Below are 24,836 nucleotides of genomic sequence, written 5' to 3' on the forward strand. Positions count from 1 at the left end.
CATAGCTTGGGCACACAACTAAGAGTGGGTGGTCTGATCCTGCCATCAGGACCTCATCACCCTTCTACAGCAGTGCCAGGTTCACCATCCTCAGCATGGGTCTGCTGGAGCATCACCTTGGTGCCCCCAAAGGCAGCAGGACCCAAGCACACATGGAAGGGACACAGCCCACACTTGAGAAGGGACAACACCAGAGAGCCAACATCAAGCAGACACAATAGCTCCCTAGAAAGACCCTGGAGGGAGCTGCTCCATCAGGGGTGACAGACAGATGACAGGGAGAAGCTCTTCTCAAACAGTGCATGCAGTCAAGCTTCTGCCTCTCCTCCTAGTAGATGGAAGATCTGAAGCTGTACAAAAATCATCATTCTTTCCACAAGAAATATCCCACATTTTCAGCCCATTGCTGAGTAGCAGAGCCAAGTTATGCCATCTCCACATGAAACACTTGTTTGCTCTCTACACTTTGTGTGGAGAACAGTCCTCTCCTGCCCAGTGCCATTTCCTCAAGATAAAGTAGCTCAGCTCTTTGAGCTCAGGCCACAGCTGATGATGGATGGACTCATAAAAAAAAAAAAGCCATGGTCAGAAGATGCCAACCAGCACAAATTCACTCTTGGATCCACTTTTCACCACAACCTGGAGCTCAGGATGCATTTGTGACTGCAGTGCCAGGTGCCCCTCCCATGCGTGGTGCAAGCAGAGCATGGCAGCTCCAGTCAGCACAAAGCCTTGCACACATGCTGGGGTCAAGGTGACACTGTGACTGTGTCTGGTCCAGGCACCAACAGAAGCCACCAGAGCCACAGCCTGGGTCTCCCCTGCCTCCATCCCAACATACTCTGCAATCCTGCAATGTCTGAGACAATCACACGGCTCTGACTTCAGAAAGGGAGCACAAGCAGCTCCTCTTTTCACAAAGCACACAGCACTGAGGAATTCAAGCCCTGGTTTCCAGAGCAGCTGGAGGCCATGGGTAACCTTCTCTTACGAGACCTCAGCTCATCAGCAGTCAAATGCCTCTCAGTTATAATCTGAGACCTGTGAAGATTCTGCAGACTGAGGCACTTGGTGCCCAGTCGTTGGCCTTGCCATGACCTCACTGACTGCACTCTCTGTTGGTGCTCTCAAGAGACTTCCCACTAGCACCCACTGTGGACATCAGAGAGATGCCTGTGACCTGTTCTCCATTTCCCACTGCCTCAGGCCAGAACTTGAGCAGTGCCCAGCAGGAACATCTGCAGCAATCAGAGCTTCCCACTGCAATCAGCTGCTCCTGAGAGAGAAAAGCCTCTCTACAAGACACTCCAACACTTCTTTCATCAATTATTTCTAAGCTGTTTCTTGACTTTGGGGCAGTATGAGGGGAGTTACTCAGAACTGTAAGATAATTCAGGCTGGAAAGATCTTCAAGAGGTCAAGCAACCCAACCAACTGCCAGGGTCACTACTCTCAAGTTTCTGGTGTGTGCTGTCGGACCCCAGGACAAGCCCCATGCCTTTCAACCCCCTCTCTTCTAGAGCCAGCATGCTGCACCCCACTTTGGCTGCAGACAGGAGCACAAGCAGCATGAGTGCTCATCACAGCTGAGCATAATGCAGCCTTGGGACCACCTGAATGGAGGTGTACCCCATTTCTATGGCTACCACTGGATAACCCTGCTAAGAAACCCATCAAAAGGAGGTGCTGTTACTGGTGGCTGCATGGGAATGAGAGGAAGGCTTGTGTCAGCCCTTCAAAAGTCTGTTGTTTCCTGGATTGGGAAGCCAGACTGATGCCCAGTGGAGGGGCAACCCCAGCCCCAACAGGGAAGAACACTGCCAGCAGGCTGCAGGTCTGCACAGCACTCTCTAAAAGCCCACCCATCCTCTCTAAGGTGATAGGAAATTTTAGGTGAGTCATCTAGCTGCATCAGCAGGCTCTGCTCCCATTGTGAGCTGCTCAAGCATCCTTTCAGGCACTGCAGAAGCACATAGAGGCTTCAGGTTTGTGAAGACAGAGGTTCCCACACCTGGCTCTCCTCCCAGAGCTGCTGCTTCACAGGGTACTTTTGCCCCAGTCAAAATCACCTCTAGTGAGAGGCCAACATGGATGAGTAGCAACCACCTCCCTGTTTGCCCACCCAGACCCCCAGACTCGCACACAAGGATGAAGCTGATGCTCACTGTGCTCCCTCCAGGGCTCCCTCTGCACCTTCTGATGTCACACATACCCCAGGCTGCCTTTTCCATGCATCCACTCGGGAATGTGCTGCACTCCTTTGCCCAGTGTTTGCAGACCAGGACTTACTGCTCTAAAGCCAAGCAGAGCCCTCCTCTCCCATCACCTCCCAGGATCCCTCCAGCTGCCCTCCCCAGGACACTCACCTGAGTTTTCCTTATCCGCAGGTCAGCAGAGGACCTGTTGAGCCCTTCCTCTTGTTCAATACTCTGCTCAATACCTGGTTGGGGTAGAAGGACACTGATTATTTCATGCTGTTCAGAGAAGGAAAAGGGATTGTTTGGCAAAGGGACTGCAAAAGACTGAAGCCCACGAATTGAGGAGCATCTGGCACTGAGCAATGCCCAGCTCCTGACTCCAGCTCACAAACTGCTGCTGGACTGGCAGCAAAGCCTCATTTCATTGCTGCCAAGCACTCAGTGCCTGGCCACCAGCCGAGTCTTGGTGCTCTTGAGGGCACACCCAGGCTGGTGGTCAAGGACTGCAATGCAAAACTGTCATGCTCAGGTCTGATCTCCACTTTCTGGTACCCAAAGAAAATGGAGTGCTGCTCTCCCCCTGCCAGGCCAGGCAGGAGGAGGAAGCCCAGAGCTAAAATGTCTCTGCAAAATACCAAAGCTCAAGACTTCTCCAGGGACCCTAAAAATAGTCAGTCAGCCAGCTGCCCAGCCTTGCTCAGGGAGGACCCACCAGGCTGGAGAGGAGTTTGCTGAAGCCTACTCTGCAGCAGAGATCTGCCCTTTGAATTACTCCCAGGAGTGAGATGAATTCCTCACTTGCCCCAAGACCATAAATCCAGCAAGGAGAAGCACTGCCCTGCTCAGCATCCCACTGTGGTTTAAGGCATGGGGCTGCAGGGCAGGAGGTGTGGCACAGAGCAAGGCAGTGCAGAACTGCTCCTCAAGGCCAGCTCAGGACATGCTAACTCAAAAACTTAAATGCAGAGATCTTAAAAGCCTGGAAGAAAGCTCCCATCAGCAGGCTGGCAGAGATATACGTCATTGTGTAGACCACCAGTTGTGAGCACACATCCCTTGAGTTTGGCTGAAGACCCCATTCCCAATGCAGATATCCCTCCAGCTTTCTAAGCCTGGCTGTCTCCAGCACTTTCCACACTGGAGCAGGTCAGGGCAGCAGGTTGCTCCTACAGCAGGGGCTTCCCATTCCAAGGAGCTACCCGGTGGCTTCCCATCACTGTCCAGTGCAGCAGGGCAGGGTGCAGGACACCAGCAGCATGGTGAGCATCCATGGTTCTGCTGTGTGCTGGTTAGCAAGGCTGGCCCCACAGTACCACCCTGCAGAGAGCAGCAGCACTGAAAGGAAGACCATGAGCCTGGGGAACCCTTCATGGTGCTGGCAGGGGATGGCCAACAGCACTGCACACTCCAAGAAAGTGCTGGAGAACATCAGCACAAGTTCTGCCCTCCCTCCTATTGTCTCCTGGAGCAGATGTCTGCATCTAAAACTTCTCTGAAAGGTCCCATCCCACACAGCCAGATGGCCACAACGCTTCTCCTGTGAGCACAGTGGCTGCTGCCTGCCCAGCAGATGTCACCAGCAACTGGGCTTCCTCCAAACTTGTCACAAACCAGTCCCTGTTCCCAGGGAACACTATTGGCAAACATTGTGCATTTATGATAATTAATAAAATCACATTTCCCCAAGAAGCTGCTAATTAGAATTAGCCACTGCATGAGCAATGCCTGTCCTGACAAAGTCAGCTCCTCGTCAGCAGATGGTGTTTTTATCAGGCCTGACTGTTTCCTCTCTCTGATCATCCTGGCCACAAGGAGATCTGGGACAAAGCACAAGGACTAATCAGCTGTTGCTCCAGGTAAATATGATAGCAGTGAGTCTTTTCTGGAAGAAGGAAACAGAAATTGGAGCCTGTCCTGCAATCCTCCAGCTTCTCAAAGCTCCTTCAAAAGGTAGAACAAAACACCTAGGGAAAAGGTTTTATGTTGTGCACAGGTTTTAAAACCTGTCCTCACCTGGACACCAGGGATCCCAGTAAGGCTGGTGGGGGGCGCTCTGGGAAGGGATCCCTTGGTCTATGAAACAGAGAAGCTCTCCTTCCTGGGTCTAGCTGAGATCAGGAGGGCAGCAAGGGGACAATGGAGGTTCAGCTCTCCTTCTGGCAGACCTGGGACATGGCCACACCAGTGGTGACAAACCTAACAAACAACTCCAGATGGATCTAAGTCCTCCACACCTGCAGGGCTCCCACAAAACCCTGGAACTAGGGAGAATGTTGCTGCTGTGGGGGAAGCACCAGCTCCTCTCCCACTCTTCAGACACGGCCCTAGGTCCTCTGCAACCAAATCCTACACTGATGTCCAAGACCACTGCAAGCAAATCTGAGCTGCACCAGCCTGACCTGCCTCCTGCCTCCTGCCTCCAGATACTGCTGTACTGACCAACGACCAACCCTCCCAGCCCCCTGGGGTTCAGCCTTGGATCCTGGGCTCACCCAAGCCATGGTGGGCTGCAGCCACATTGTCAGTCCCTGCTTGTCAAAGAGATTGATTGACCCTTCCACCGATGGAGCCTAACAGCCATGTTAGCAGTGCTTTGTCTTTGCACTGCCCAAGGTGGAGGCACACCAAGGCAAGAGGGCATGCTGATGGGATAACCTTCCCTGAGCCCAACAGCCCCTTTCTTCTCTACCACCTGCTCCAGAGAGCAGGAGCCAGGGCAGCACTGCTCCCTGCCCCACAGCAGCACCGCAGGCAAGTACTCACTCTTTAGCTTGGAGCGCACTTTGTTCGCTGTCTTCTTTATGTCAGACATCAGCTCCTCCAGCTCCTCCTTTGTTTCTGGGCAGAAAGAAAAAAAGCAAATATGGGTGCATTGGAGACACTGCTAAAAACTGCTGCTCAGACCCATAGTACGTGGAAACCAGAGCTGTGAGCACTCCCAGCTCCAGACTGGGGGCACTTCCACTCCAAGCCTTCCATTGGATTCTCCTCGCAGTCCTGAGATTGGAAAGAATCCTGCTGCTGGCTGGGCAAGCAGGGAGCTGGGGAGCTGTTCTGTGGGACTCCCTACTCTGCCCCATACCCAGCACTCTGCAGAGAGTGGAAGGGACACACAATCCACAGTGCTGGCTCCTGAAGCAGAGAGACACCAACGACCTTCTGCTCACCAAGGGCTGATCCCCCGTTGCTGCCACACCAGCCAGACCTCCCCAGGGTGTTACAAAAGGTCAGTCTGGCAACCCCTGACTGATAGACAGTGTGTGTGGTCACTCCCCAGACTGACTTTGCTGCTTTTGGCAGAAAAGTAGGGGCTGAAGTGGCCAGAAACCTCCTTAGAAACCTCCCTAGTGCCACAGCCCACATCTCAGGAATTGCTCTGAGCAGCCCAGCAGTGGAGGGAAGGGGTAAAGCAGTTCTTGTGTTTCAATAGGCAGAGGTCCAGGGGCTGCATATAAGGCCAAGTACAGGTAAGTCCCGTCCTCCCTGTCCCCACAGGCACCCCATGCAACCTGTGCACAGCTCCCACTGGAAGAAGAGCCCTGTAAGCATGGAGGCAGGATCCCTGGAAGCATGCAAGGTCAGGCTGGACAGGGCTTTGAGCAACCTGATCTAGTGGGAGATGTCCCTGCTTAACACAGGGCAGTTGGACTGGATGATCTTTAACGTCCTTTCCAACCCAAACCACTCACTGAGCATCTACTCTCAGCCAGGTTCCTCTCCCACAAACCAGAGTGTCCTTGAAGGAGGCAAGACATGGAGGTGTGACCTTTGCCACCCTGTGCTTCAGAAGGTGCTGGACCAACCCTTCTGGGCACAGCACGCATGCCCAGCACTCAGATACTCAACCATACTCTGCCAGTGCAGCAGCCCTTCATGCTGGGGAGCTGTAAAAAGGCAATACCAAACACCCTGTGCTCAGCCATGGCTTTGTGGCAGCCCAGCTGGCTTGCCAGGGATGTCACCGTGCCCCAGTCACGGAACCACCCAAGCCCAAAGCTCAGCGGTGATGCCAGCACGCTGCAGTATCTGCAGATCCAGATAGTAAAGCAAGTACAAACCACCTGCCATTCAAATGTGATTTCTGGGAAATGCTGCCACACTAATGCTCCCTTCTTGGTTTTGATGAGATCAGGACTTAATTGAATAAAACTTTGTTGAATAGACTCTCGGCACATTGACTGAGTCATCCCCATGGCCGTGGGAGCTCCGGTGCCGTACGCTCCCAGCTGCCAGTCACAGGCATAATTAGCAAATCATGATGATGGGAATGTGCTGGGGGAAGGTCACATCCTATCGACAGCTGAACACATTCCTGACTCAGAGCTAAGAGCTCCAGCACTGCTGGGAGAAGGAGGAAACCAACAGGGCTGTGATATCTTCACTCCAGGCTCCCGAGGGAGCCAGCACCGCGGTGTCACTGGGGATGTACAATGAGCTATCTGCTAGGGAAAACAAGGAAAGGGAGGGGATGGTTTCAGTCTGAGTTCTCATTTAAGTGACTAATTACTTCTCTTTTCCCCATTCTTGAAAGCACTTGTATTATGGAACCAAGGAATCATTGAACTGTTTCAGTTGGAAAAGACCTTTAAGGTGATTGAGTCCAACCATTCACTAACTCTACCAAGGCTGGTGCTAAACCATGGCCCTCAGCACCACATCTCTGCCTCTTTTCAACACCACCAGGGACGGGCATTCAACTACCTCCATGAGCAGCCCCATTCCAGTCTCTGAGAACCCTTTTAGTGAAGAAATTTCTTCTTCAAAGAAACAAAGCAGCCTGGGCTGAGTAATTCCCTGCACCCAGACAGGCTGGGGTCAGCTGAAGGGGAAGCAATCACCCAGGAGTGTGAGGGACAACAGGCTGCCACCAGCACAGGGACAGGCCAAGAGCTGGGCTTGTTCACCTGGAATAGGGAAAGCAAAGGGGGTTCCTACTGCTGCCTATAACTACCCAGCCAGAGGGTGGAGAGAAGCTGGAGCCAGAGCTCCTGCTGGTCCTTGAAAGTGACCTTCAGCTTCTTGCCAGTCCTTAGAGGTGACCTTCAGCTCCTTGCTGAAGCTTTGAGGTGCACAGGGACAGGACAAGTGGTGATGGACCAAGGTGGGACACACAAATGCAAATTAAGTACTAGGAAAAAAAAAATTGCCATTGTGAAGGTGGTCAAACACCAGACCAGAGAGGCTGTGGAATGTCCATCCTTAAGGATATTCAGCATGTGGCTGGGTGAAGGTCTGAATAGGACCTGCTGGAGGTATAATAGACCAGGGAACACCCAGGTCCCCTCCTATCCACATCCACCTTCGATTCTATGAAACAGCTTCACCTAACTCCCTGCTAAACACCTTCCCTTCTTCCTCTCAGTTCAGGCTGAGGCTTGGGCTGCAGTGATGCAGCCACAGCAAGCAGTGAGCATGAGCTGAGCATCCCCCAGAGCTGGACACTCAGGCAGGGGACAGGACTGCACGGATGGATGGAGGGAGAGACACAGGCAGCTGGGCTGCCTTCCCTTCAAATATTTCCAACTGAGCAGCAGGCAGAAAACACTCCTTCTGGCTGGCTTTGAGTCACAGGACACACGAGGATTACTTGGCGACCTGGCAGGCACAGGCTTCCCAGACAATTATTTTCACATCCAGGGCGTCTGTTTAAGTGACTCACTCAGATCTATTTAACCATTCACGTTCAGCAACAGGAAGCTGAACAACCACAACACCTCTGCTGCTGCAGCCAGAGTCACCCCAGCGAGCAGAGCAGTGTGAAAGGGTAAGATGTGACGTTGAAGAGGCTCCCCACACCCCACAGCCATGCTGGGATTGTCTGCTCTGCTCCTCCTGGCACTAAGCACACCAGGGAAGCTGGGTTGCTCCCATGGCCACCAGCTCCAGAGGGTTGTGTCCTCAGTCCCTGCAAAGGGAAAGGAGGCTTTGGTCTGGGGTTCAGCCTTATGTCATAGAATCATAGAATCTTCTCAGTTGGAAGAGACCTTTAAGATCATCAAGTCCAATCATTAACCCAGCACTGCCAGGTCACCACTAAACCATGTCCCTCAGCACCACATCTACACAGCTTTGCAATCCCTCCAGGGATGGGGACTCCACCACTGCCCTGGGCAGCCTGTGCTAGGACTTGACAGGAAGACATTTTTCCTAATGTCCAACCTAAACCTCCCCTGGGGCAACTTGAGGCTGGCTTCATCTTGTCACTTGTTACTTGGGAGAAGAGATCGACCCCCACCTGGCTCCAACCTCCTTTCAGAGAGTTGTAGAGAGCAAGTCTCCCCTCAATCTCCTCTTCTCCAAGCAGAACAACCCCAGGACCCTCAGCTGCTCCTCACCAGCCCTGTTCTCCAGACCTTTCACCACCCTTGCTGCCATTCTCTGGACCTGCTTCAGCACCTCAATGTTTTTCTTGCAGTGGAGGACCCAAAACTGAACCCATTATTTGAGCTGCAGCCTCACCAGCACTGCCCTGGTCCTGCTGGCCACACCACTTCTGTTTCTCATCCCCCAGAATCTCTGAGACCCACTGTGACCTGATATGGAGGGGACCCAGGCATTACAGGGAGGCAAAGGTGCAGGCAGTAGTAGGAGCTCTTTCTCCTCCCTCTGCCAACACCAAATTGGGCAAACACCCAGCCCAGGCTGGTAACACCACCCAGTTCCAGCACAACCTCAGCTGCTTAAGAAAGAGGAAAAAACAATTCCCTGTGTTCCCCTTCCTTGCAGCTTCCCAAAAGCATCCCCCAATGGGAAAGGGAACAAACACAAGGAACTGACACCCAGAGCTGTCACATAGGATGGCTCCTCAAGGTAGAGGGGGGGACTCCTGCCTGCAGCCAAACACTCAGCACCACGTTCACCATCATCAGTAAAGGAGGAGGAGGGAAAAAGCCTCCAAAGAGCCAGCAGCAAGCAGGAGGGCAGCAGCAGGCAGGCAGGCACCAGCCCTCCATCCTTCACAGCTAACTGCAGGCAACTGCCACCACGGCTGAACACCACTGTGACGGTGACTTTGCACACATGAGATGGTTCTCAGCCACCCAAGTTCCCTCCCTCACTGCTGGGATTAACAAACTTTACCTCTTTGTGACCTGCAGTTCTTCCCTGCCAACGACCAACCAACCTAATCACGAAAATTACAATTCCAAACTCCTCCCTAGCTGTGGCCCCTGACAAAGCTGAGCAGAAGGATTCCCTTGGCAAAGATTTAGCTTTTTCAGTGAAAAATTCAAGCAGGTCCTGACCATGGTTCCTTCGAGGAAACTTGGAAAAAGAAATCTTTCTTGCTTTAAAACTTTGTCTCTGTCTCTCAGAGTTTTCCCCACTGATGTGCCTGTTTGCCTTGGCTCTTATATTTATGAAATGCAGGGTTGCTTTTTCAAGGTGAATGCAAAGAGGGAGCCCAGACCTGGCAGCCCCATGAGCTGTCTGGTATCTGGGACCAAACCAGAAGAATCTTTCCTAGGGATCTATGGAGTTTGAAACATTTGCCATAGCATTTTGCAGATTTAAAAGTAAATAAAAATGAAACCTGTTTCAAAAGCCACCAGGGAGGAGAACAGCTGAGAAGGCTGCTCCAGCCCCAAGCTGGGAACCACTGGCAGTCAGCCTCAGCACCATACCCAGCAAAATCATGGTGCCTCCAACTCCTACCCAGGGCCACACCAAGTCTCATCTTGAATATCTCCAGGGATGGGACCTCAACCACATCCCTGGGCAACCTGTTCCAGTATTTCACCACTCTCATTGTGCAGAACTTCCTCCTGATGTCCAACCTCAATCTCCCCTGCTCCGGTATCAAACCACTGCCCCTCATCCTATAGCTACAAGCCCTTCTCAACAGTCCTTGCCCAATGTCATCCACCTGGACTTCTGCAGGGCCTTTGACAGGTTTTCCCACAACCTCCCTGCTCTTATTTGGAGAGTTTGATGGGTGGACTATGCAGATGGATGGGGAATTGGCTGGATGGCTGTGCCAAAAGAGTTGCAATCAGTGGCTCTGTAACAAGTGGTGTCCCTCAAGGGACAGTACTACACTGGGACCAATACTTGTTAATATCTTCATCACTAACACAGACAGTGGGATTGACTTGCAGCCTCAGCCTATTTTCAGAGGACACCAAGCTGAGTGGTGCAGTCGATACAGCAGAGGGAAGGGAAGGATCTGAACAGGGTTAGAGTTTCCTTCCCAGTGCCCTGTCCTGCCCACGGTTCTCCTCTGAGCTTCTCAATGTCCTTCCCATCAGCCCCAAGGTGGTACTGAATGCCATCACAAGCTGTCCCTTTGCTGCACACTCCCATCCTGCCTGGAGCCACACACAAACCCCTGGGATGCTCCAGGATGGATTCAGGGTGCACTGGGACAGCAGTGCCGGGGCTCAGGGGGAGCACAGCAAGCCCAGCCCTCCCCACAGGCACTCAACATGCACAGGGACCAAGTAAAGCCACTCAGATCTATTTTTACCACACCAAACCACACTCATTGTCTTCCCCTCCTTTTATTGTCTCGATCGAATCCCACCTCAAGGGCTCCACTCGTTTTGCCCAGAAGCAAGGTCGCATTCATCAGTCAGTAATTATCCAGCTCATTCCCTTTCTCTCTCTGTGCTACCTCCCAAGCTCCTGATGCCCATGAGGGATCTGGAGACTTATTGGAAATCAACACTAACAGCAGAGGCACCATCTCACACCATCTTACTCAGCTCTTGGAAAACTTCCCAGTCAATACCCTCAGGTAGACTGGGATCCAGCAGAGGCTATTTTTGATAGCAAATGTTTAGCAACAACCTGAGTTAGTGTTGGAAGGCAGGAATTTAATCATCCTAAGACACATCACGTGTCCTCTCAAACACACCAAAAAAAAAAAAAAGTATTTCTCACAAGTTCCTCTCCTTTCTGTGTTATTCTCCCATTTTCCATTATTTAATGCACCAAACCAGCTGAGAGCTTCCTGCCCTTCTTTAAGCACATCCCAGAAGATTCTCCTTGTCCTTCAGGTTGGTGCTTGCTGGGTTTTCCACACCCCTCCAACACTCCTCTAGTGCTGTGCCACTAGAGGATGGGAAAATATCCTCCTCTTCCCAGTCACACATTGGGAAACCTGAGTGTGAATCTTCAAGCAAAACTCCAAAAGTAGGAGTTGGAGAAAAGAGGTAAGGAACACAAGGATGCATTAAGAACATGGTCTCAGCAAAGCTTGACCTTGACCTGCTGGCCATGCTGCTGGTGATGCAACCCAGGAAATGCTTGGCTTTCTGTGCTGCAGTCACCCACCAACATCCCTCAGTCCTCCTTCACAGGGCTGCTCTCCATCTGTCCATCCACCCATCCATCCATCCCCTAGACTGTGCTGGTACTCAGGATTGCCCTGACCCAGGTGCAGGACCTTGCACTTTTCCTGGTTGAACTTGATGAGTCTCATGCCTTGATAGCTTTATTCCTAGCACTCTGGCTGTACACTAAAGCACCTTCACCCATTGTTCTCTTTCTACCCTCACCTCCTTTGGGAGGTTGGCTCTAATCCACCCTCAGGGAAGTGTTCATCAAGTGATGAGTGTGGTGACCTGACCATGCTCACCACCACCCCAGCTCACACTACTTTCTCCCCATCCCAGGAAGAGTGCTGGTTTCTCTGATCTTTTTCTAGAAGGGAGTCACTGAATGTGACCCCAGCTGAATCAGACTGAGCTAAAAAACACTAAACCACAAACATAAAAATTTAAAACAAAAATAGTTTTAGGATGTCTCCAAACCCCAGAGCCCAGCACAGGAAGCTCTGGAGGGCCACCAACCATCCCAGGCTATGTTAGATGCTCCTCTGCAGGACTGCACTATCACACATGCCACAAGCCTGCATCAGGATCTACATCAGACATCTCCCCTGGCCTGTCTGGTGGACCAGTCCATTCGGCTAAGGGCAAGAACAGCTCTGCTGGAAGCAAAAGGGAAGGTCCCACAGGTCTGCCAACAAAGCCCAACCTTCTGCATGACCCAGCATGGGCACTTATTTGACCCAGGGCACACCATGGCTCCTCCCCAAAGCAGATGTACCTTGAATATCCTATTTCAGCTGTCCAGGATGAGAGAGTGAGTCCAAGCTACAGAGTCTGCACCAGCAAGGGGCCTTGGTCACTGAGCAGATCAAAGGGTGGTGGAGAAGCAGGGCCTGAATGAGGGACTGGGTCCACAGGAGGAGGGGAGTCCTTCACCCCACGCACAAGGTGATGCAGATCACATACGGTGCTCCCATTTGGACAAAGAGGAGCAGGGCTTTGTGCTGAGAGGCAGGCAGCCAGGGAATTGTGGAAAGGTTATTTTTAGAGTGGCACATTTCCATGACAAAGAGCAAGTATTACCTCAAGCTGGAAAGAAAACCTTTTCTAGCACTGGTGGATAAAAATGACCCAAAGAAGTCCTAACACCCAGGGCTTCAGCTGTGACAGAACACTCTTCAAGATGCTGCTATTCAGTACCCAAAGCAGCAGGTGAGAAATAAAGCCCCAGAAAGCACCCACAGAGAGTTCAGACACCTCTGCTGCCCCACCCAGCACTTTTTTTTTTTCTCTTTTAAAAAATGGCCTGATTGATGTTTTTATCAGGAGGCTTTAGCAGCAGCCTAGGTCACGAAGTGTCACTATAGAGGCAGCAGGAAAGGGATGGGAAATGTCAAAAAGGGGAAAAAAATCCACCTCATAGGACTGGGCACTTGTTCAGGTATCTTTCTTGTAGAGGCTCACAGAATGGTTTGAGTTAGAAGGGACCATCAAAGACCATCCAGTCCAACTCCCCTGACATGGGCGGGGACAGCTCCCACTAGGTCAAGGTAGCTCAGAGCCACATCCAACCTGACCTTGAACACCCCCAGGGATGGGACATCCACAGCTCCTCTGGGCAACCTGGGCCAGTGTCTCACCACTCTCATCACAGAACATTTCCTCCTTCTGTTCAACCTAAACATTTTTGCTAGGCCATTATCAGGGATGGTGCTGGCACTGGCTCCAGAGCCCTCAGTCCCCTGCTGAAGGCTCCCCAAGACAAAGCCAGCTCTCCCCCTTTTCAGGAACTGCCTTCATTCACTGAGGCTGGCATCACCCAGACCCTCAGGGCCGTTGTTGGGGTGAGCAGGTAACCACAGTGGCAAGCCAAAGTTTGGTGCATCCATCCTCTCCTGCACTAACATCTCCAAAGATAAAATCAAGCCAGCTCCATGCCTTCAAGCAAGCCACATGCTGGGGCTGAGACCTCTTTCCACCATCCCCATCACAAGCCTGCCTTGCTGCCAAGCTCTTTGGTTTCTTAATTTACATAAATTGGAAGCAAACTGTTTCTAATCAAGAACTTCCCCCCGACCTGGTTCAGGAGCAAGAGATCACCCCCGCTGCTGGCTGGAGACCACCCTCGGCACACAGGGGGAGATCGGCAGCCTCTGACCAGCCCTTCCTGTCCCCATCACTCAGCATCTCGCCATCCTCCAGCCCCTGTGACCCTCGAGGTGCTGCTGCCCGAGCTGGTAGAAGCCCGGGAGAGGCGGGCAGCACCGGGCAGCCCCGGGAGGTGCGAGCCGCGGCAGGCAGTGCCGACGTGCTCCCCGGCACGCTCGCTCCAGCCTCCCACTCCCCCCCGGCACGGCGTCAGCCACCGGCGTCACCGACGTGTCACCAGCCGCCTTTTGCACAGCGCTCATTAAGGGAGAGGAGGGAAGAGGGAATCCCAAAAGCAAGAGGACCACCGTGACCAGCAAACCTTGCTGGCTCCCTGCTTCACCTCCCCAAACGTCCTGCCTTGTCCTTGCTCAGCGGCCCTGAGGGAAGGGCAGGTTGCCTTTGACTGCTCAAAATGAAAATGGAGAAACTGGGAAGGGGGGAGGGGAGAGTAGGGAAGAAAAATACAGCTTGTCCTTGATGAGAAAGATAAAACAGCACAGCTTGAACAAACAGAAAATAACAAAGACCCTCCAAAATCACTGCAGAGCAGTGCAGGGATGTGCTCAGGCAGCACACAAAGGAAAGGGAAAACAGGATGGATGGATGCAGGTCTGGGATTGAACAGAGCAGCTGCCAAGGACTTATTCACCCTTCTCAGCCCTTGCATAGGAAATATTTTTGTGCACTGTCTCATGGTGGTCACAATCATCCAGAGTTAGTTTGTTGGAAAAGATCCGTAGGATCATCAAGTCCAACTGGTAATGCAGCACAATCAGGTTACCACTAAAACGCATCTCTCAGCACCACATCTATGTGGCTTTTCAAGCCCTCCAGGGATAGTGACTCCATCACTGTCCTGGGCAGCCTGTTCTGAGGCTTTTCCTCCCCACACTTCCTCCTTGGCTCCATCTCACCCACTCCCTCCTGGCCCCATATCTCAAGCAGCCTCCTCCAAAGCTGCCCTCCTCCCACTACATCAGCCTAGTCTTGCTCCTGCTCTCTGTCTCCCATAATTATGGCTTTCCCAGGCTGCTCCCTCTCCACATGCTGGAATTCACCCTCCCCTGCCACTTCAGTCTCCAGATTCCTTTCTCTGCCAGGATTTGCCTTCCCCACTGGCAGCACTGCTCACCCGAACCTCATTACCCAGCTCTGCCTGAAGCATCTGCTGCTGGCAGCTGGCTGCCCAACCACTGTTCCCTGTCTCTCCTCCTTTGCAGGCTGAAATAATCTCTTCACAATTTCACTGCTGTGCAAGTGAAGCCCCTGCTGCATCTCCCTGCTGCCCCATGGCAGGGCAACCCCACACAGCTGGCAGCAAAGTCTTCATCTCCTTTACGAGGAAAGGCTGAGGGAGCTGGGTCTCTAATTTGGAGAAGAGGGCACTGAGGGGTGACAACATTTTCCACCAAGACTGCAAAGCTCAACTCTACCTCTCAGTGAACAACAGACGATGCCCAAGAACCTCCAGCTGTGGCAGATGTGAAAAAAGCACTGCTACTGAGCACATTTCAGTGGGGTGGATCTAACACAGCTCAGGAGCAACATCAGGTTCAGGATAGGAGAAGGTTTTAATCAAAGCAAAATGTGCAAGGCAGGAGAAGCAGCAAGGAGAGCGTGTCTTTGTTTCCCTGCATGGCCAAGCGGGGACCAGGGAGTATATCACAGCCACACCATCAGCCTGGACTCAGGGACCAGGTGATTAAAGATTGGGAGTCAGATTGGGGGGAAAAATGATGAATGAGTGTCATGCAGGATCACTCCTGGGTGGAGTTCAGCTCAGTATTTTCATTAAGAGCTTGCAGGCTGGAGGAACATCCACTCAGCAGCTCGCAGAGGCAGCACAGGAGAGCTGTGCTTGCTTCACCTATCTGATTTAGAGACACACTTGATCAACGACAAAACCAGGCTAAAAATTCAATTACAGACATACTGAAAAAGGACAAATCTCAGCTGGTTCCCATGGAGAACAATAATCTAATGGCCCAGTGCAAGTCCAGGCCCTTGTATCTGCTCATACACTGGGAGGAGGTTAGACGAGAACCAGCAAAGAAAGCAGCAGCCAGTGGCTGGATGATTTGTGGCAGGGAACAAAGACTTTTTTTTTTTTCCTTGGGAAACAGCAAATGTGAGCAGGACTTGGGTAGAAAACTGCATCCCTGAGGTCAATGTAGCACCATGCTGAGGATGGGCAGTGCAGACACAGAAGGGGGCTGTGATCCCACTTCTGAACACAACATTGACCCTGCATCCCACCAGCACTTCCACTTTTCCCTGACAAGGGGGTAGCAGGAAAAATCAAGTGTAACAGAAGTCAGAAAGCAGGAATTCACCCAAAGGAGATCTGGAGATGCTGCCTGATCACTGCATGGGGGTGCTGGCCCATGGAAAAGCTGCCCTCTCCTTCCACCCAGCAGTCTGAATGCTACTTAATCTCAGCTAAAGATCTAGTTAATCCAATTTTCTGCAAGTAGCTGATGTCCACTAATGTTTGGCTGCCTGTTTCTTGCAGTCTGTGGAGAGTTAATCCCCTGTGTAGTTCCCTCCCAAGGGAGGGACCAGCTTGCAAAGGGAACTTCCTCATCTGGAGACTAGCTGAAGCAGATGGGAGAAGACTCAACAGAGCGGGAAGGTGGCATTAACAGTAGAAGTTGTTCAAGAATGACAGAAAACGCCTTCCAGAAGGAGATTCCAGAGCCCAGGAGAAGACCATCTTTGTCACAATCTGCTTCCACCTTACAAGGAGGAAATGCTGAAAACTGAAGAGCTGGCTAGTCTTCACCCTGTCCTTATACCAAGACTTCAATCTTCTGGATCATCTCCTTTGTCAAAGTCAAGTTACCAAGTTCAGTAGGGGGTGAACCAGAACAAATACCACAGCTCAAAGCATAGGGGTGCCCTGGCAGCACCACAGTTCTGCCTGACCCCACACTAACTGGTTAGAAAGTCCAGCCAACCCCCCAGCCAAGGGTGACTAAACAAACCAGCTGCCTTTTTCTCTGCATGGTGTCATGTCCAGCAACACGTGATGTTCTACATTTCCTTCCCCAGACAGCTGCACACCACAGGAATATGGAATAACTAGGAATATGCAGCAAGAAGGACGCAACATCCAGCAAGGAATATGCAGCAAGAAGGACGCAACATCCAGCAAGGAATATGCAGCAAGAAGGACGCAACATCCAGCAAGGAATATGCAGCAAGAAGGACGCAACATCCAGCAAGGAATATGCAGCAAGAAGGACGCAACATCCAGCAAGGAATATGCAGCAAGAAGGACGCAACATCCAGCTAGGAATATGCAGCAAGAAGGACGCAACATCCAGCTAGGAATATGCAGCAAGAAGGACGCAACATCCAGCTAGGAATATGCAGCAAGAAGGACGCAACATCCAGCTAGGAATATGCAGCAAGAAGGACGCAACATCCAGCTAGGAATATGCAGCAAGAAGGACGCAACATCCAGCTAGGAATATGCAGCAAGAAGGACGCAACATCCAGCTAGGAATATGCAGCAAGAAGGACGCAACATCCAGCAAGGAATATGCAGCAAGAAGGACGCAACATCCAGCAAGGAATATGCAGCAAGAAGGACGCAACATCCAGCTAGGAATATGCAGCAAGAAGGACGCAACATCCAGCTAGGAATATGCAGCAAGAAGGACGCAACATCCAGCAAGGAATATGCAGCAAGAAGGACGCAACATCCAGCAAGGAATATGCAGCAAGAAGGACGCAACATCCAGCAAGGAATATGCAGCAAGAAGGACGCAACATCCAGCAAGGAATATGCAGCAAGAAGGACGCAACATCCAGCAAGGAATATGCAGCAAGAAGGACGCAACATCCAGCAAGGAATATGCAGCAAGAAGGACGCAACATCCAGCTAGGAATATGCAGCAAGAAGGACGCAACATCCAGCTAGGAATATGCAGCAAGAAGGACGCAACATCCAGCTAGGAATATGCAGCAAGAAGGACGCAACATCCAGCTAGGAATATGCAGCAAGAAGGACGCAACATCCAGCTAGGAATATGCAGCAAGAAGGACGCAACATCCAGCTAGGAATATGCAGCAAGAAGGACGCAACATCCAGCTAGGAATATGCAGCAAGAAGGATGCAACATCCAGCTAGGAATATGCAGCAAGAAGGATGCAACATCCAGCTAGGAATATGCAGCAAGAAGGATGCAACATCCAGCTAGGAATATGCAGCAAGAAGGATGCAACATCCAGCTAGGAATATGCAGCAAGAAGGATGCAACCTCCAGCTAGGAATATGCAGCAAGAAGGACGCAACATCCAATGGCTCTGATGCTGTGAATCTCTGTAATGCTTCCTGACAAAAAAATTCCAGCAGTTTCACACTGAAAACACCACCCAGAGCAGTGATGGGAAAGGTTGGCACTGCCTTGCAGCACAGACACTGGCACTGAGAGCAGTTTCCCATCTGGCACACCCAGGCTCTCAGCTGGGACAAGCCCATTTCCTCTTACCATTAATTATTCCACGTTAGGAGCCTGTGAAGTTTTAATAGCTCATTGCAAAGCTCTTCCCAGTTCTTTCAGCATCTCCCTCCTGCCAAGGCAAGGTGAGACCTCCTGTCCCCACACTGCAGAAGGTGCCATTCAGCAGATGAAGCCTCCAGCCCCCCCAGGATGGGTGCACCCTGACAGCATGGAGTGCCAGGGGCCAGGACCCTTCCCTGCTGCCAACACCTCCCTCGAACAGACACAAGTGCAAGCCTGGGCAGCACAAGAGGGGAGGACACAGCTTGCAAGCAGTGGCCCTTCCTCTGCCAGCAAGAGTGGACAGCTTTGCAGCAGGTTTTGCCTAGCACATCCCCAGTGCTTGCTCCTTGCTACACTGATGATGTTTTAACAAGCCCTCAGCAGGTGCTACAGCCCCGCACGGCAGCGGAGGGCACCGGCCCCGACTGCGCACGCAGCAGTGGTTTGTCAGCACCATGGCCACACAGCAAGGAGCTCTGCCTGCTCACTCCTGACACTGCAATAGCTCCTGCCTGAGCTATTTTTGCCTACCTACCACGCTGAGGGCAGGACTCCTAACCAGGCAGTGAAAGGAAGGGGGAGGTGAGGGGAAATGCAGGAGATGAAGCCCCCACAGGGATGCTCCTGGCAGCAGTGGATGGCACAGGTGAGCAGTGCTGTTGGCAGGCTCATCCTGTGGCCCACCTGCAGCAATGCTTGTCCTTGGCTGCTCAAGATGAGGACAGATTCACTTCCAGCCTGCTCTCCATAGAGCTGACCTGAAGGAGTTCATGGAAGGACCCTATGTGTGGAAACCAACCCTATCAACTCTGTTCCTACCACCCCAGCAGCAGCAGCACCCTGCACATCCCAGTCAGGGCTGGCACAGGGTGAGGCTGTGCTGGAGCAGGAGCAGCTCAGCAGAAAGCCAAGGAACCCATACAGCATTTACCTTTGGAAGCTCAGGTTCAAGAACACATCCCACCACCGGGAACTGAGCCTGAGGGCAACAGCTCAGGGTTGGCAGCCAGCCCCAGACTGGTGTGCTCTACTCTTTCTGGCCATGTTTTTGCCTGTATGCAAAGCAGGATTGGTTTTACTTTACCTTCTTTCAGTGATGTTAATTATGACCCCCCCAATACAAGCCACAAAGGAGGACCCAGGACCCACCAAGCCAGAATTGCTCCCTAAAACCTCAGGTCACACTTCAGACAACCTTGGGCAGTTGAGAAGTTCATTGCCTTTGTGTAACTTAATCTGGTCTGTTACTGAATTCAGAGTTTGGAAACAGGAAGAATTTAGTGCCTGAATACCAACCCTGACAGCCAAGCTTCATGGTTCTCTTGTTAGGAACAGATCAAGGTGGGCTCATCCCTCAGCACCAGAGCTCCCCACTGCCAGGAGTGCTGAAGCAGCTGTCTGCAAGAAGACACCACTGAGGGCTCACAAAAGCCTGTTACCATCATGAGAACCTGGATTTTTCACACAACCAATTACTTCAATCACAAAATTAGGGATTTCTTTCCATTCTTTCTGTTGCTCATTACTAGTGAGCTGATGGGAGGCCATTCCCAGCTGTTCCATCCACATCAGTCATGACCTTCCCACCAGTGCTGTGTTCAGACAAGGGCAGAGGCTGGTCCCCATGGGAAGCCTTTCTGCAGCAAAGTTAAGTTCCTTCACTTCAAGCTGCTGAAAAAAAAAAAGCAGCTCAGAGCTTCTCTAGTGACAGAGCAGGAGCTCCCCAGGGTTCAGATGCTATGAGCAACACCCTGCTCAGAGCTGGTACAGAGATGGGCCCACCATGGAAATGAAGCTCTGATGGCATATGCTGAGGACTCCTTTTAGCACTTTTTCCACATAAAACTGAACAACAGCTCCATTTGACATGGCACCACCACGGCAGAAGTGGAACTGCTAAGCAGGATCTTCTTAAAACTCAAGAGGAAAATAAGGTGGGTGATGTTCTGCTTGCATTCTCCAAATCACTTTCCCACCAGGCTGCTTCCCTGTAGCACCATCAGCTATTATAAGCCCTTGCAGTACTCTCAAGGCACAGAATTATCTTCCAGATTGGGAGCTCCAGATTCCTTTTGGTCATGGTGAGATGTATAATCCACACATGGTGCCATTACCCAATCTAAGCACCAACTCTGCAAGAGCCCAGATGGATGCCAAGAATAAGGCACTTCTTATAGCTGTAGCATTTTTAAGATGCCTTGCACAGAAGTGTCCTAATTCCTGCCTTGGGTCGAAGACACACGAGTCACTTGGCTGCCTTCTTCTGAGCCTGCACCACCTGCAGAGAAAACCCCAACTTCTCTCTCTCACACCCCCCCCAACCTGCTCGGCTAAAAAGGCATTCTGAAGGCATGTTTTCTTTCTTTTTTTTTTTTTTTTTTCTCTCTTCACAATTCAAACCCTCTAAGCTCTCAATGAAAAAAAAACCTGCCTGCACACATCATTCCCAACCGCTTCACAGGATGCTCCTCAGCTCAGGGTCCCACACACACATGGTGTCATCTTCTGCCATCACCACAGGTTGATGCTTTTACAGCTGTGGCCTTGCGCACAGGAGGTCCTTGCCCCCAAAAATCTGTGAAACAAGAAGAGGTATGAATTGTCTTTCATGAAAAACAGTAGGTGGGGGTACAAGAAGTGATGCGGAGACTCCAGTGCTCCTCCCAAGCTGAGGTACAAGAAGGAAGATGTTCTCCACCACACAGAGCAATTGCTGCCTGCATTAGGAGAGCAGATCAAGTGCCTGTCTCTCTCTGCTGTGCCCCCTATAGAAAGAAGCTGCCTTTCAAGTCTCCACACTACCACCTCTGCTCAAAAGCTTCTCACTATGCTAAAAGGAACAAGAAAGGAAAGGACTGCTGGAGGTCGCACTGGCTACAGTTTCTCACCAGTGGCTTTGGCCGACTAAGAGAACTTTGTAACTTCAGTCTGGGTTCTTCAATGGAAAAGCTTCAAAGAGAAGACCTGGCTGGCTGGGAGCAGCAGTACCTTGCAGTTGGGAAGAGCAAGGCAGCAGCATCACATGTTGTTCCAACAAGCCAAAGGCTAAGCCAGCATAGAAGAAACCGTCCAGCAAGCCTGGCCCTGCTCTGCTTTTGACCCAGAAACTTTTTAGGAGAAACTTGTGGTTTTCTATCCACTGTTTAATTGCAGCAAGCACAGAAACAAACTGTGCTGCATTCTCATCTTTGCCTCTTTGCTCCAGAGAAATGCTAATGCACACTCAGCTGCCCCAACTGTTCTCAGAGCTTCAGAGATTCCTCAAGGGGTTGACTCCTTCTTGACCCCAGGTGCTCTTTATGTGAGGTTGAGGTCGAAGTCTTTCTTCTGCTGAGCCTTTTTATAATTCATTTTTTTAAAGATGGCACTTAATTGAACAGATTAAAGACCAATAATTGAAGTAGAACTTAAGACCTGAAGATAACAACAGTGAACTTGAGACCCTTCAACACAACTTATCCAGATGTAACAGCCCCACTGTTTACTACAATCTTTCAAATATTAATGCAACTCTGAACCTTTCCATGTTGCAGTAAAAAGCCAAATGATGTCCAAAGCACCAAGCACAGGCATGGAACAAGTGATGGCTCCATATCATGGTACTACAGAAAGGCTGGAACTGACAGAGACTCAAGCCTGCACATCAGGATTTGATGATTTTCCATCAAAACTTTCCCCAGGAGCTGTTCCCTTTGTGGCTGTGTTAAACAGAGGAAGAAGCTTCAACACTTGGACCCCCCACTTTTGACTAGCTCTAAGAGGGAAAGGCTTCCACAGCAGGCTCAGACTGAGGTCAAGGAGGTGACAGCTATGAGAATGCCAAGAAAGAAGCCTTTGGGGTCTGGGAAATGGCACACATACCCTTGCATGCAGGCACACACACTCTGGAGATGGTTTCTATCAAAAGAGACTAAAACAAAACCAAGGGTTTTTAAAGGAACATTTCTGATCTGACCTGTCTCAGATGAATGTCAGTAAATGGTCAGGGTGGGTCCTCCACATGTGGACAGTGGCCCATTTTGCCAAGCATGCCAACAACCCCCTAAAAACTCTGCTGGGTGTGATCCACCATGGGACAACCTTCTAGCTCCCTGAGTCACCAGCATGCTGGGTGGCAGGGATGAGAAACAGGACAACAGCCAGGTCTGGGCAGCAGCTGCCAGAGGAAATTCTCAGGTCAATGCATCTCCTCATGGCCTCCAGCTCTAACTGGAGGACACAAGGGAAAACAGAAGGGCTCTAAGGACAACTGGGTACATAAAAAGCCTTCCACAAGCAGGCTCCATCTATGCACACCTGAACTAGGGAACATCCATGTTTTAGCACAGGGATGATTGGACTGGATAGACTTAAGAGATTTTTTCCAACCTTAATGATTCTATGACAGAACACTGGGGCTTTTCTCTAAGGCAGAGTGAATCTGGAATGGGGATCCCTTGCTGTAAAGAAAAAGTGGAGTAGCACTAGTTAATGAAAAACTGCAATTCTCCTGCACTCCTCCTTGCAGCTTTCACCTTGTCCTGGATAAAAGTCTCCTCACCCTTACTGACATAACCTGGTTAGACTTGGTACCCAGGGTACTGGACAATCCCCACCTCAGCCGACACTAACCAGAGCGTGAGAGCTCAGAAGAGAAGAGCAGAGATGCTTCTCCTCCCAGGTGAAGCCCTTTCCACCACAAAGTGCAAAGTCTCAGCACTGTTTCACCTCTGTGGTGCACAACTTCTCTTCTTGCTGATGGCCAAGTTGTACAACCATCAGCATTGCAGACGCAGTGCCCCCACTTCCACAGCCTGCCTCTGGGCATTTCCACAGGGACACCAGGAAAGTCTTCATCTCCTCTGTTCCTCAGTGTTGTGCTTCTAAACAGGACAGGAGCTGCACTTACCTTCCCATGTAGAGTTATTTTAGCTTTACAGGTCAAAACGGTGCTACCTAAGTGCCACTCCCAGCCATGACAACCTCTGGCAGTTATCTGAGCAATGAATGATGGATCACTCTTCTTGTTAGAAATGCACAAAGAAGTGGTTTGCAAAGGGCTGGAGGCAAGTAATAAATCATATCTGCACGAGACAGTCTTCAGCTGTGTGCACATCAGTATTTACAGATCAGAAACTACGTTCTGGCCCGTTGGATTCTACACCAGTTGATTAATTATTTACCTCAAAGCTAATTAATCATCCATTAACTCTTCATGAGCTCTTCTACCAGTAGGGTAGACTCATGAAGTGACTCAATAACTGCTTCTAAGATCTAGAGCTTCATATGATTAAGACAAAAAAAAAAAATCTTTCATGGGAGAGCTCCAGGCCAGAAATCATTGGAGGCCACATCCCAGCTGCATTTTATCTTCTTTCTCTGACAATTATTTGGCCTTGGCTGATCCTCCATTATCTGCTGCTTGGTGCTCACAACAGAGAGTGTCTCCAGACAGCATTTCTTTTTTACTTGCAACCAAAGCAGCTCTTTTATTTACATTTTTGCTAATAATCTGATCACTTGATTAGGAAAATAGAATTCTGCTCCACCTCTGTGGGGTCTGCAAACTCATTAACGGTGCTAGATTGCAAGAAGCTTAAACCTATTAAGGAGACTCTGCCAACATTAAAAGCAAGCTCAAGATTGATGCTGCCTGTCCTCAGAAAACATTTTTCTTCTCCACCAGATCCACAGAAACTGAGGGAAAATTGGTGGGCAGGTCTCCAGGGCCACGGGAGGAGAAACAGAATGGCTTGAGTTGGAACAGACCTTAAAGACCATTCAGCTCCAACACCCCTGCCATGGGCAGGGACACCTCCCACTGGATCAGGTTGCTCAAAGCCTCATCCAGCCTGGTCTTAAACACTACCAGGGATGAGGCATCCACAACTTCCCTGGGCAGCTTGTTCCAGCGTGTCACCTCCCTCACAGTAAAGAGCTTCTTCCTAACATCCAATCTAAATTGACCCTGCTCTAGTTTGAAAACATTGGCCCTTGTCCTATCTTCCTGTGGTGGAGGAAGCACAGGGAGGACAATGGAAAGCCTGGCTTTCAAGAGGTCATTGAGAACAACTCACTGGAAAAATAAAGCACTTCCAGGAAAGAGTTACTCATCCCTGTGGCCACCAGAAGCAATGTGGGATACCAAGCTCTGATGCCCACCGGCAGAGAAGAGCCAAGAGGGAAGGTTCTGCCAGCTGAGACCTTGACCAAAGCCTTCATCAACAAGGGAAAATAAAACTGAATAAAACCCTCCAAAAAAAGAAAACCCTCCCAGACTGAAAGCCTAGGCAGAAGAAAGGGCCATGCAAGGTCTCTCTTATCTCTGACTTGCCAGGGATGACCAGGCAGCCACTGACCATTGCTGTCACTAGGACAGTGCAGACATTGCTGTCAGGGTGACAGATTAACAACCAATTTCCTTGTCCCTATCAACCAGCATCACATATTCAGGCTGCCAAGTCTGGAAGATCAACCCAAAGCCCATTTCTAATCTCCAAGTCACAAGCCAGGATTTATGGTAACTCCTCCCCAGCCCACGTGTCCTCATGTCACCGTCTCCAGAGGAGACCAGTCTGACCATGGCACACCACTGTCAACAGGAAAGGAACTGGAGCATGCTAACAGCACGACAAGTCCCTGAAAGGAGAGACCAGCCATCTACTGATTGCACCAATTGCATCTCTGAGCCAGCAGAAAGTCTCAGGTGTGAGAAAAATTATCCA

General features: G+C 50.8%; 1 protein-coding gene across 2 annotated transcripts in view; it reads right to left on the reverse strand.

Moving 5' to 3' along the window:
• Window positions 1-24,836, reverse strand: part of STX1A (syntaxin 1A) — a 48,662-nt gene that overhangs the window by 11,484 nt on the left and 12,342 nt on the right. For both annotated transcript variants that reach the window (XM_054394398.1, XM_054394400.1), the window contains exons 3-4: window positions 4,962-5,036; window positions 2,367-2,440 (exon numbers count right to left, since the gene is read on the reverse strand). In XM_054394398.1, the coding sequence (XP_054250373.1) occupies window positions 2,367-2,440; window positions 4,962-5,036 (149 nt within the window). The remainder of the gene's footprint in view (window positions 1-2,366; window positions 2,441-4,961; window positions 5,037-24,836) is intronic.

The sequence above is a fragment of the Indicator indicator genome, chromosome 30, assembly GCF_027791375.1.
Source record: "Indicator indicator isolate 239-I01 chromosome 30, UM_Iind_1.1, whole genome shotgun sequence".
Lineage (NCBI taxonomy): Eukaryota > Metazoa > Chordata > Aves > Piciformes > Indicatoridae > Indicator > Indicator indicator.